Here is a 14,213-nt window from a genome sequence, read left to right on the forward strand (position 1 = left end):
GCAGATTTTAGACCCCTGGCAACACATGATGGCTGAATATGATTGGATAAAAGATCTAACATAAAGACCAGCCCTCAAAATCTCAACCTGGGGCTGGAAGCAGTGCAACCAAGAGGAAAGCTATGAAATGAAGAGTATAACTCTTACTCTGGGGGAATAATTTAATACATATTTGTGGGAAAATATATTTAAAAAAAAAATTATATTCTGATGATGTTTAGGCCAGCAGAGAAGGCCTTGCAGGCCCTGACGGCCCACCACTGTAAAAATGTTCCCTGACATGGGCTAGGTGATCTGGACATTTCTGACAATATAAACATTCTCTACGGTCTGTAATGACTGACATTACATTAGCAAAACTGCTTATGCACTGTCCAAATTTGACATGGCACCTTCTGCATTCTACTATTACAACTTTGAAGAGTAAGTTGAATGCCTGACTGAGGGAAGGGGGGGGACCACTGATTTTAAACAATGTTCTAACCAAAAGTTCACAAGTATGGCCCCAGTGTGTTGTACGATAAGGGCATGTATTCACTAACCACAGGAGGTTGGTGACACCTTATTTGGGGAGAACGGGCTCGTGTTAACGACTGGAGCGGAATAGGTGGAATGGTATCAATTACATCAAACACATGGTTTCCAGGTGTTTGATGCCATTCCATTTGCTTTACTCCGGCCATTTTATAATGAGCCGTTCTCCCGGCAGTAGCCTCCTGTGTCACTAACGCTGCTGTTGTCATATTTTAAGACATCCAATACCATGATGTGGGCGATGTACCTGCTGTCCAGGGACTCCAATGTGCAGAACACCCTTTATCAGGAGGTGTCCCGCTGTATACCAGGAGACAACATTCCATCTGCTCAAGATGTCACCTGCATGCCATACCTCAAGGCTGTCATCAAGGAAACACTAAGGTAAGAAATGTGAAAGTGGTCGTGTACGTCACTTTGGAAAGGATGGAGTTCTTGAAAGTTCCCGTATCTTGCTCTATAACACCATTTCTGATGTACTTCCTGTTCTCCAGAATGTACCCTGTTGTCCCCCTGAACTCACGCATCATGGCAGAGAAGGATGTCATCATTGGCGGACATTTTTTCCCCAAGAAGGTTAATCTCTCTTTAGGGAAACAACCAACTTTCAAGTACATCTTCACTTTACTGTCCTAAAACTGACCCAACCATAAAAACAAAACAACATTTGAATGCATGTAAATCATGCCGTTATTGGTATAGTGCTGTAACAATTATTTCCCTCTCTCTGCTGTTTTGTGTCTGTAGACTTCGTTTACAATGTGCCACTACGCCATCAGCCAAGATGAAAAGACATTCCCAGAACCATCGAAGTTCAAGCCTGAACGATGGTTGAGGGACGGCCGAGTCCGACCAAACCCCTTTGGCTCTATCCCATTTGGTTTTGGGGTTCGGGGCTGCGTAGGTCGTCGGATAGCTGAACTGGAGATGTACCTGGCTTTGTCACGGGTAAGAGCAGTTTACAGATACATTGCACTACACTATTTCAACCAACAATAGATTGTGTAGAGTGGATTTTGTAGTAGCACAGTTGACTTGGTAAAGGTTAAAGAGGAAACTTGCGTTCTAGGATCCAGTCGAAGTAAAAGTTTTAATACAGAGCTTTCAGGGTACAGGTAGGGCTGTTGCTAACCATGTGTATGTGACAAATAAAACATTTGATTTGATGGGACCGTATTACCGCCACACCGGCGGTCACGATTCATGAGGGCAGTCAAATTCCATGTGACCGTTTAGTCACGGTAATTAGGCTTCTCCAAGCTCTGATGCTGGTGATGGTCATTAGTAGCCTACCAAACTTGCTAACTGCCTGGTACTCAGCAATCTATTGTCTCTCTAATCACTTTGATATCAATGCAAATGTAATCGAAAATCTAATCAAACACTTCATATAGGCTATGCAATTGCGAGAGAAAACAGAGTGATGGCCTCTAGGATCCCATAATCTTTCTATAAGATAGGCCTACTATATTTATATCTCAACTTTCCTAATATTAAGCACATTGCTTATATTTACAAAAGGAGTATAGACTACCTGGCTGGCATGAAAATGAACCACGGGAAAAGCATCCTCCATTTGCTATTTAAGTGCATAGTTCACCTGTTTTGAGACAGGTGCATGATAATGGTCCATTCTAAATAAAAACAAATTTCACACATATATTATTTAATATATGTAAAGACAAGATTAAATAAAGAACAGTCTGATGGGTGACAATATTTGTCTGATGGGCGACTTTTTCGAATCATAGTCGCACACATGTAACCTAGCCCATAGACCTATATGTTTGGTAAGGTTTGTATCACAACTAAAGTGACCAAATAACTTCTTAAAATTAAGCACATTAATCCGCTTTACAAGGGGTGTAGAGCCTAACTAGCATACGTATGCAGCCCGTGAGTCAAGTTTGGGGAAGATCATTTTTACCATAAAAATGCACCTTTATAATAAAAGCATTAATAAAAGCATGCATAATCGTATATGCGGCCACTTTTGATAATAGTTTATCAACATTTTAAGCTAAACATCCTGATCTGTTGCATCAGCCTCATTGTGTAAAAAAGATTTTGTTATGCTAGTGGCTGTATTAATTTGGTATCTATCGCATCCTACAACTGACCCAGACTATGTTTGGAATATTTATTTATATTATATTTAGGTCAACTTTTATACTATTTTTTTTATTTAACTAGGCAAGTCAGTTAAGAACAAATTCTTATTTACAATGACGGCCTAGGAACAGTGGGTTAACTGCCTTGTTCAGGGGCAGAACGACAGATTTTTACCTTGTCAGCTCGGGGATTAGATCTAGCAACCTTTCGGTTACTGGCCCAACACTCTAACCACTAGGCTACCTACCGCCACTATGGGGGATAGTAGATTGACCTAGGCTAGTGCTTTTGCTGTTTGTTAGGCCTACTTTGTTAGGCCATCTTGTTGGCTGACGAAAAGTAAATGTGGACAGTTATTCCAATATATTCAATATGCACCTCGGAATTGGATAAGGGCGGGCGCAGTTGCATCCCCAAAGTGTCTGTCTTCACTTGTAGCCTGTTAGAAAGACCCGATCACCTGATGGAGAGCCCGCAGCACTCAGGGAGAAGGGAACAATAGCACAGGTGATACAAAACATGCAACGGCTAATGGCATCAGTGGCTAAAAATTAATGTGGCTTAAAGGAAGAAAAAAATATTATTCAGTCTCAAGATTATATAGTCATTCTGAATTACGTATTGGCCTACATACATCATTATAGATGTTGGTTGATATTAAACTGATACAACTTTGAGTTGAACAATGAGAACATCTATCGAAAAAAGCAATTGAATGCAGTAGTGTTTTAATATGAAGATTTCACAGACATACTTCCTCCTCAAGAAAGACTGTGTAGTTAAAGGTTTGGACGGGGTATTGAAAATTGTGGAAAATACCCTCCTAAAAAGGAAACGCTGGCCAGGAGTCTTGCTCGATGCTTAGGTGGACGACTTAGGCCTATTCTCTCTTAGTGAATATATAAAGGCATCTTGATCTGTAAGGGCTACTTCAGTTACTACTAGACCTAGAACTCAGGGCGGTTGGTGGTTGTCAGGAAGCCGATAGGACAGGAATGTTTTTTGAACCTGAATACTCCTGAAGAGACCCTGACAATGACTGAAAATGATATTTTCTCTCCCCCAGATAATCAAGCTATTTGAAATCAGACCGGACCCCAGCATAGGAGAGGTGAAAGCTCTCAATCGCTCCGTCTTAGTAGCAGACAGGCAAGTCAATCTGCACTTCCTGGAGAGGACAGACAAAGCTGCCCTTTGATATGTTAAAGACAGGTGATGGCCATTTGTCACCAAGCAGCCTACAATATCTATCGCTGAATGTAAATAAACACACACTACAGTTCAAAAATTTAGGTTCACTTAGAAATGTCCTTGTTTTAGAATGATAAGCACATTTTTTTTGTCCATTTAATATAACATCAAATTGAGCAGAAATACACTGTAGACATTGATAAAGTTGTAAATGGCTATTGTAGCTGGAAACGGCTGATTTAAAAAATATATATATATATATTTAACACGTTGTGTTAGCTAATCCAAGTTTATCATTTTGAAAGGCAAATTGATCATTAGAAAACCCTTTTGTAATTATGTTAGCACAGCTGAAAACTGTTGTTCTGATTTAAAGAAGCAATAAAACTGGCCTTTAGACTAGTTGAGTATCTGGAGCATCAGCATTTGTGGGTTCGATTACAGGCTCAAAATGGCCAGAAACAAATAACTTTCAGAAACAAATAACTTTCTTCTGAAAATCGTCAGTCTATTCTTGTTCTGAGAAATGAAGGCTATTCCATGCGAGAAATTGGCAAGAAACTGAAGATCTCGTACAACACTGTGTACTACTCCTGAAGAGGTGACTCAGGTATGCTGGCTCAGGTGTTCTTTTGCCCATCTTAATCTTTTATTTTTATTGGCCAGTCTTAGATATGACTTTTTCTTTGCAGCTCTGCCTAGAAGACCAGCATCCCGGTATCGCCTCTTCACTGTTAATGTTGAGACTGGTGTTTTGCGGGTACTAAACACAATACCCCATAATGCCAAAGTCTAATTATCTTTTTCCAAATGATTTATTTTTTTAAAGCTGAAAGGTCTTAAGACAATAAGTATTAAACCCCTTTGTTATGGCAAGCCTAAATAAGTTCAGGAGTACAAATGTGCTTAGCCCACACATACGATTATCTGTAAGATCCCTCAGTCGAGCTGTGAATTTTAAACACAGACTCAACCACAATGACCAGGGAGGTTTTCCAATGCCTCGCAAAGAAGGGCACCTTTTGGTAGATGGGTAAAAAAAAAGCAGACATTGAATATCCCTTTGAGCATGGTGAAGTTATTAATTACACTTTGGATGGTGTATCAATACACCCAGTCACTACAAAGAAACAGGAGTCCTTCCTAACTCAGTTACCGGAGAGGAAGGAAACCACTCAGGAATGTCACCATGAGACCAATGGTGACTTTAAAACAGTTAGAGTTTTATGGCTGTGATCGGAGAAAATTTAAGATGGATCAACAACATTGTAGTTATCCCACCATAGTAACCTAAATGACAGAGTGAAAACAAAGAAGCCTGAAGAAAATAAAATATTCCAAAACATGCATCCTGTTTGCAATAAGGCACTAAAGTAAAACTGCCAAAAATGAGGAAAATAAAATAACGCTTGGTATTCAGGACATACAGTTATGTTTGGGGCAAATCCAACCCATCACGGAGTACCACTCTTCATATTTATGGTGGTGGCTGCTTCATGTTATGTGTATGCTTGTCATTAGCAAGGACTAGGCAGTTTTTTAGGATAAGAATAAATGGATTAGAGCTTACCACAGGCAAAATCCTAGAGGAAAACCTATTTCAGTCTGCATTCCAACAGACACTGGGAGACAAATTTACCTTTCAGCAGGAAAGGCCAAATATATAGAGTGGAGTTGCTTACCAAGACAGCATCGAATGTTCTTGAATGGGCTAGTTACAGTTTTGACTTAAATCGTCTTGAAAATCTATAGCAAGACTTGAAGATCGCTGTCTAGTAATGATCAACAACCAACTTGACAGAGTTTTCTTGTGGTTTTTATGGAAAGTTTTCTTAACGTTTTCAGAACAATTTGAGAAGATGACTTTAAATAGAACCATGAGGAAACCTGTAGGAAACGTTATGCTGAAGTACTGAAATTCCCACAGAAGAATGTTGTTTCTTAACATTCTCAAAACTATTTGAGAACATTCCCAATGTCAAACCAGTTGGAGAACATTCCTAGAAAACGAACAAAATTGAAATTAAATGTAACCATCTTATATTTTTAGGAAATGTTTTGTTAAAGTAATGAAATACCAAGAAATTATACTGAACAAAAATATAATTACAACATGCAACAATTTCTATGATTTTACTGAGTTACAGTTCATATAATGAAATCAGTCAATTGAAATTATTAATGATGTCCTAATCTATGAATTTCACATGACTGGGCAGGGGTGCAGCCATGGGTGGGCCTGGGAGGGCTCCATTTGGGAGCCAGGCGCAGCCAATCAGAATGAGTTTTTCCCCACAAAGGTGCATTATTACAGACAGAAATACTCCTCAGTTTCATCAGCTGTCCAGGTGTCTGGTCTCAGATGATCCTGCAGGTGAAGAAGCCGAATTTGGAGGTCCTGGGCTGGCATGGTTACACGTGGTCTTCATTTTGTGAGGCTGGTTGGATGTTCTAAAAAAATCTCTAAAATGACATTGGAGGTGGCTTATGGTAGAGAAATTAACATTCAATTCTTTGGCAACAGCTCTGGTGGACATTCGTGCAGTCAGCATGCCAATTGCACGCTCTCTCAAAACTTGAGACATCTGTGGCATTGTGCTGTGTGATAAAACTGCACATTTTAGAGTGGCCTTTTATTGTCCCATGCACAAGGTGCACCTGTGTAATGATTGTTGTTAAATCAGATTCTTGATGTGCCACACCTGTCAGGTGGATGGATTATCTTGGAAAATGAGAAATGCTCACTAACAGGAATGTAAACAAATGTGTGCTCAAAATTTGCGCGAAATACACTGTGCGAATGGAAAATTTGTAGGATATTTTATTTCAGCTCTTGAAACTAACACTTTTCATGTTATATTTTTGTTCAGTGTACATTTTTTTTTTGTCAAGTTCCTTAACTGTGCAGAGAATGTTCCAACACCAAGAAACTATCCTGCACCATTATCAGAAAGTTGTGGGAAGGTTGTATGCAAAATAACCATAGGCCAACCACGCCTTAAGAAACATATGGTTCTCAGAACGTTATGTGCTAGCTGGTATAGTTGGGGTTCAGCTGTCTTCTATGTTGGGAATTCTGAAAAGGCTTTACAATGACTGATTAAAATGTAGGCTACTACAGTGGGGAGAACAAGTATTTGATACACTGCCGATTTTGCAGGTTTTCCTACTTACAAAGCATGTAGAGGTCTGTAATTTTTATCATAGGTACACTTCAACTGTGAAAGACGGAATCTAAAACAAAAATCCAGAAAATCACATTGTATGATTTTTAAGTAATTCATTTGCATTTTATTGCATGACATAAGTATTTGATCACCTACCAACCAGTAAGAATTCCGGCTCTCACAGACCTGTTTAGTTTTTCTTTAAGAAGCCCTTCTGTTCTCCACTCGTTACCTGTATAAAAGACACCTGTCCACACACTCAATCAGACTCCAACCTCTCCACAATGGCCAAGACCAGAGAGCTGTGTAAGGACATCAGAGATAAAATTGTAGACCTTGTAGACCTGATTGACCGTCATCTACTGCTCCCCACTGTATATAAATTGCTATATCTAGACCACACTGTTTTGTTTTAATTTTAAATTAAAAAATATATATATTCTCTCTATGGAAAGTCTATTCTATATTTAAATTAAATAAATTCACTACAATGATGTTGTAAACTTGATATTTGTCTGTGTGTTTGAGTAGGCCTGCTGTAAAAAAATAAATATGTTTTACTAACATACTTTACATCAACTTCATACAGGTGCACCAATAGCACATAGAATGAAAGGTTGCTGGATCGAATCTCCAAGCCGACAAGGTAAAAATCAGTCGTTCTGCCCCTGAGCAAGGCAATTAACCCATTGCTCCTCGGGCGGCGATGCCTTTTAAGGCACCCCCCTCACCTCTCTGATTCACAGGGGTTGGGTTAAAGGATGCAGAACATTTCAGTTGATTGTATTCAGCTGTACAGCTGACTTGGTATCCCCTTTTCCATTTCCCTATCAGTAATAAAATCAGTCATTGGTACCTGGCAATGTTGCAAAAAATGTACTAATAATGTCCAGAAGATGTCAGTAGCATAACAGTCACCAGGAAGATCATGCTGTCAAACAGCTGTTGTAGCTACACATGTCCGGCTAGTTGTAATGAGGTCTGGATATGCGTGAATGTACAAATTATGGAGTGCACAAATTAATAAAATAGAATCCCAGAGTGTTCTTAAGATGCCACTGCAAGATAAATGTTATTTTGCCTTTTATAACGTGTTATAAAGAGGACTACCGAAGACGTTCAAAGAACTCCTCCTTACTGTGCAATAACTGTATGGGTCCAAAGGCTAGCCTACCCAGCGTGAGATTTTAGTCCAAGATTTAAAGCAGAAACCACATGGAGAGGCGTTGTCAACGGAGTCAAAATTTGCGTGAGAGAGTAGAGAGCATCAATCCACATACAGTGCATAGCGTATGCCAATTTTAATTGTCATGAGAATCCATATAAACAGTTGTTTTTGTTATGGTCGCTATGTAGCCCTTGTATATTATTGTCGTGTGTTCCTTTTTACTCAACTTAAAATGTCCTACGGGAGCCACCATGTGAGGAGAGTTGTAGACACACCCGAGCAGTTTATAAAGACTTTAGTCTTGTTCTTCCTACATAACAGTATTCTCTCTTGAAATCTGAGTCCTTGACTTTCCCAGCCCAGCCTGCCTAGGCTATATGCTATCGAAATCAACACAGGTAGGCTGCAATTGTTTTCAATTATAAACTTGGTGATTCGAGCGCTGAATGCTGATTCGCTGACAGCCGTGGTATATCAGACTGTATACCACAGATATGACAAAACATGTATTTTTACTGCTCTAATTACATTTGTAACCAGTTTCTAATGGCAATAAGGCACCTCGGGGTTGTGGTATATGGCCAATATACCACGGCTAAGGGCTGTATCCAGGCACTCCGCATTGCGTCGTGCATAAAGAACAGCCCTTAGCCGTGGTATATTGGCCATATACCACACCCCTTCGTGCCTTAATGCTTAAATATATAGCCTGTTTGACTGAAATCTTAGCTTACAGCCCAATACATTTTAAACTACATCTTTAGCTAGTCTACTTAGCATAGGGAAAATAGTCCTCTGTACCACACCACCACATTCCACTATTTAACCTATCTAATCCTACTCCAGACCAATGTCTGTGAGGACAGAGCACTACCACTCAACACCCCCTGCAACTGTTATGCAGTAAAACGTTGCAATCCCAAGTATTTCTCTGCTGCTGCCAACACAACCTTTTATTTTCTGTGATTTAAAAAAAAAAATCCATTGATGCAGTACAATTGGCAACCATAGCTATGAATGCCAAGAAACCTACCTTACTGAAGCAAATACAGTATTCTTCCCATCACTCTCTATTAGTCTCTGCCTAATCGCAGGAATCCTCTCAGGATCCCTCACCCTGTACCCATCTTCCTCTACCACTCTCTTCACCACTTCCACATATGACACTATCTGTACTACTCTGACGGTAGCAACCTCAACCTGCCTTTCTCTCATCGGACACCTCCGATCTCTAGCCCCATGGGCACCCCCACAACTAACATCCAAACTACACATTCCATCATCTCATGCCCTCTTGCACACTTCTCACATCTAGGACTCTCCCTCCTACTTACTGCTGCAACATGCCCATAAATTTGACTCATTAAACACCGAAGTATTTCACGGGATAACTCTCACTTCCTACCTTAACCTTATCTGCCAAGGATTACAGCAAAAGTCAACAGAACAGACAACTTATTTTCCGTTTCCCAACGCTCACCACCGGATCTGTGTTGCAACCAGGGTTGGGGCGTAACGTATTAAAAATGCTTTCACACTTCTTTGTTTTCTCAAATCAACATTGAAAAAAGGTGCAAGTTTAAGTTTGTTCCACTTGAGCGTGTCTGAGCACAAGTCAGAAACCACCATGATGACACACCAAATGTGTTTGATGGATCGCTGGAAAAGAGCAGGAATAGGCTTTTGTAGGCCACAGTCCAAGCTATGTCTTCCAGTGGTGCGACTACTTTTGGCATCCAAAGATTAATCAACTTGAATAAATGCTTGGAGGTAAGGACAACAGCAGTGGTGTAGTCTAAAGACGATACGGATATCACTTCTTATTGATACTTTATTTTAAGAATGTGAAATGTCAGAATAATAGTAGAGAGAATCATTTATTTCAGCTTTTATTTCTTTCATCACATTCCCAGTGGGTCATACGTTTACATACACTCAATTGGTATTTGGTTGCATTGCCTTTAAATTGTTCAACTTGGGTCAAACGTTTCGGGTAGACTTCCACAAGCTTCCCACAATAAGTTGGGTGAATTTTGGCCCATTCCTCCTGACGGAGCTGGTGTAACTGAGTCAGGTTGGTAGGCCTCCTTGCTCGCACATGCTTTTTCAGTTCTGTCCACACATTTTCTATAGGATTGAGGTCAGGGCTTTATATGTGGATTTGCCCTTTAAAAAGCTGCATATTATCAAGATATCAAAGTGTCACCAACAGAAAGATAAACAATAGGCCTATAGCAAATGCGGCACATGGCATTCATTTTTCACATGTAAATAGCTCTTTTCAGTAGTGCTCAAAGCATGCCATTCCATGAGCGCAGCATTTTTTTCAACTCGAACCAGTGAGCCCAATCAGTCCTCCATGACAACAAAATCATAAGCAACAGAGTAGGGCTGGCTAATAAGTCCTTCGTTTTTGGGTTATGCTCAGGTAAAGCAATTTGACTAATCTATACTTCCATATGTCCAAGTCCTAATTTTGAAGATCAAGCGGTATAACATTTACTGGAATTCTGATAGATTTGGTTTTTAATGTAAAGATGTAATTTATAATTTAATCGTATTACTATATGTAGTAGAAGGTAATGTGTTAAAAGCAGCCTACATAACCAATCCATAAAGTAAAATTGTACATCCATATATGGCCAGCTATGTAAACTTGAACATTGATTAATTCTGCAATAGATGTCGTTCAATTGGTAACATACATTTTTATCTTCTTCTAATGCCTCTGAAGGGGAAAGTAATCTAAAAGTAACTGAATGTAATCAGATTACGTTACTGAGTTTGGATAATCCAAAAGTTACGTAACTGATTACAATTTTGGACAGGTAACTAGTAACTAATGGATTACATTTAGAAAGTCACCTACCCAACCCTGGTCGCAACAAATGGCGAGCGTCACAGACACCGGGAATCTTCACTTTCAACTGATCTTCCTCAACATTTAATGCTACCCACGTTATCACTCCTTTCAAAGGTGCCCTGCTCTGGACATCAAAGCAAGTCACATTTATTGTCTCTAATCAGGTGATCCGGAGCACCCGCTCCCTCTGGGCTGAAGAAACACAAATCATCCCTAGTCCACTCCTAGTTACTTTAACCAACTCAACAGTTCCGAACCTCTTCTCCACCCAACCTACCACCACATATTGATCAGCCAAAATGGAAGGATCCATTCTCTACAAAAATATCACTCGCACTGGCCCAGAATCATCCTTTACATCCTCGGACAAGGCCCGACCTTGGTGGTCCTCACTGTAGGAACTTCATCCACACTCTCGTCAGGGCCCATCACTGAGCTACTGAAACACGTATCCCTTTTTTTTGTACTTGAAACCAACCTTCCTTGTTATACTGCTTCCCTCTATACTCAACTTCTTCTCAACAGTCATCACTGCACCTGCCACCACATCTAATTCATCTTCACTCGTTCTACTCCATTTCCTAAAGTTCTTCCAAAAGTTCTGTGAAATCCCTCATTCCATATTCCCTCAAACATTTCCACTGCTTTCCTCTTTTTCTTGTCCATTATCTTCTCCTTCACTAGATCTTTTAGAAGGCCTGTATTATCCTCCACTCCATGTTTATTAATAATATGCTCCACTTTCTTCCTTATTTCCTTTTCTGCCATCTTCTCCAGTCGCTCCTGTTCTCCCTTACCAGTATTGCTCCGCATAGATGCGAGGAAAAATACAGTACCAGTCAAAAGTTTGGACACACTACTCATTCCACTGTTTTCCTTTATTTTTCCTTTTTTCTACATTGTAGAATAATAGTGAAGATATCAAAACTCTAAAATCACATATATGGAATCATGTAGTAACCAAACAAGTGTTAAACATATCTAAATATATTTTATGTTTGAGATTCTTCAAAGGAGCCATCCTTTGCCTTGATGACAGCTTTGCACACTCTTGGCATTCTCTCAACCAGCTTCATGAGGTAGTCACCTGGAATGCATTTCAATTAACAGGTGTGCCTTGTTAAAGTTAATTTGTGGAATTTCTTACTTTCTTAATGCGTTTGAGCCAATCAGTTGTGTTATGACAAGGTAGGGTTATACAGAAGATAGCCCTATTTGGTAAAAGACCAAGTCCATATTATGGCAAGAACAGCTTCAATAAGCAAAGAGAAACGACAATCCATCATTACTTCAAGACATGAAGATCAGTCAATCCCTAATATTTCAAGAACTTTGAAAGTTTCTTCAAGTGCAGTCGCAAAACCCATCAAGCGCTATGATGAAACTGGCTCTCATGAGGACCGCCATAGGAAAGGAAGATCCAGAGTTACCTCTGCTGCAGAGGATAAGTTCATTAGTTACCAGCCTCAGAAATTGCAGCCCAAATAAATGCTTCACAGAGTGTTCAAGTAACAGACACATCTCAACATCAACTGTTCAGAGGCGACTGCGTGAATCAGGCCTTCACGGTTGAATTCCTGCAAAGAAACCACTACTAAAGGACACCAATAAGAAGAGGAGACTTGTTTGGGCTAAGAAACATGAGCAATGGACATTAGACCGGTGGAAATCTATCCTTTGGTCTGATGAGTCCAAATTTGAGATTTTTGGTTCCAACCGCTGTGTCTTTGTGAGACGCGGAGTAGGTGAATGGATGATCTCTGCATGTGTGGTTCCCACCGTGAAGCATGGAGGAGGTGTGATGGTGCTTTGCTGGTGACATTGTCTGTGATTATTTACAATTCAAGGCACACATAACCAGCATGGCTACCACAGCATTCTGCAGCAATATGCCATCACATCCCTGCATGATGCATTTTGCACCATATGATGCTGTGCTTTGCATCATATGATACAAAATCCATCATAAAGGGATGATTTCTGTATTTTGAAAGTTACATATCTTGAAAACTTGTAGGATCGGGGTGACATGAGAGAACTTGGGAAGGTTGAAACCCAGGCAGGCTGGAGCATTCTGGATAAATTGCAGGCGTTTGATGGCACAAGCGGGGAGCCCAACCAACAGCGAGTTGCAGTAGTCCAGATGGGAGATGACAAATACCTGGATTAGGACCTGCGCTGCTTCGTGTGTGAGGTAGGGTCGTTCTCTACGGATGTTGTAGAACATGAACCTGCAAGAGTGCTGCTTTGATGTTTGCAGAGAACCACAGGGTGTTGTCCAGGTTCACGCTAAGGTTCTTTGCACTCTGGGAGGGCGACACTGTGGAGTTGTCAACCATGATATATTCTGAATCGGGGAGAATGGATAAAAATTCACTTTTTGTTGTTGTTGAAATGTATATATTTTTTAAAATGTATTTTTTACTTTCAATTTTACACAAAGCGTACCATGACTATGAAAAGTACACAGCTATGGAAAAGATTGAGACCACTGCAAAATTATCAGTTTCTCAGGTTTTACTATTTATAGGTATGTGTTTGGGTAAAATTAACATTTTCATTTTATTCTATAAACTACTGACAACATTTATGCCAAATATTGTAATTTAGAGCATTTATTTGCAGAAAATGACAACTGGTCAAAATAACAAAAAAGATGCAGTGTTGTCAGACCTCGAATAATGCAAAGAAAATAAGTTAATATTCATTTTTAAAACAACACAATACTAATGTTTTAACTTAGGAAGAGTGTGTGGCGTGGAGCATTGTCCTGCTGGAAAAAACAAACCTCAGAGATGGGGAACATTGTCAGAGCAGAAGGAAGCAAGTTTTCTTCCTCCACCAAATTTCACAGTGGGTGCGAGACACTGTGGCTTGTAGGCCTCTCCAGGTCTCTCACCCACTATGAAAGTTGGTGGAGGATCGGTGATGATCTGGGGGTGCTTCAGCAAGGCTGGAATCGGGAAGATTTGTCTTTGTGAAGGACGCATGAATCAAGCCACGTACAAGGTTGTCCGGGAAGAAAACTTGCTTCGGTTTTCTCCTTAACTAGACTTAATGGCTTTTCGGTAAAACAAAAATGGGGAACATAATTGTGCTCTCCTAATAAAACATAATTTCCCACCACCGTTTTCAGATTTTCTGACAACTTCCGGATGATGCACACCTCGCGAGTCTT

General features: G+C 40.0%; 1 protein-coding gene across 1 annotated transcript in view; it reads left to right on the forward strand.

Annotated features, from left to right (window-relative positions):
• The window catches only part of LOC120064454 (sterol 26-hydroxylase, mitochondrial-like), a 31,564-nt gene extending 27,412 nt beyond the window's left edge, over nt 1-4,152 (forward strand). Inside the window, exons 6-9 of the mRNA XM_039015043.1 lie at nt 752-918; nt 1,029-1,110; nt 1,282-1,482; nt 3,713-4,152. Of these exons, the coding sequence (XP_038870971.1) occupies nt 752-918; nt 1,029-1,110; nt 1,282-1,482; nt 3,713-3,844 (582 nt within the window). The 3' untranslated portion in view covers nt 3,845-4,152. The remainder of the gene's footprint in view (nt 1-751; nt 919-1,028; nt 1,111-1,281; nt 1,483-3,712) is intronic.
• Nucleotides 4,153-14,213: the final 10,061 nt, after the last annotated feature.

Source organism: Salvelinus namaycush, chromosome 19, assembly GCF_016432855.1.
Source record: "Salvelinus namaycush isolate Seneca chromosome 19, SaNama_1.0, whole genome shotgun sequence".
NCBI lineage: Eukaryota > Metazoa > Chordata > Actinopteri > Salmoniformes > Salmonidae > Salvelinus > Salvelinus namaycush.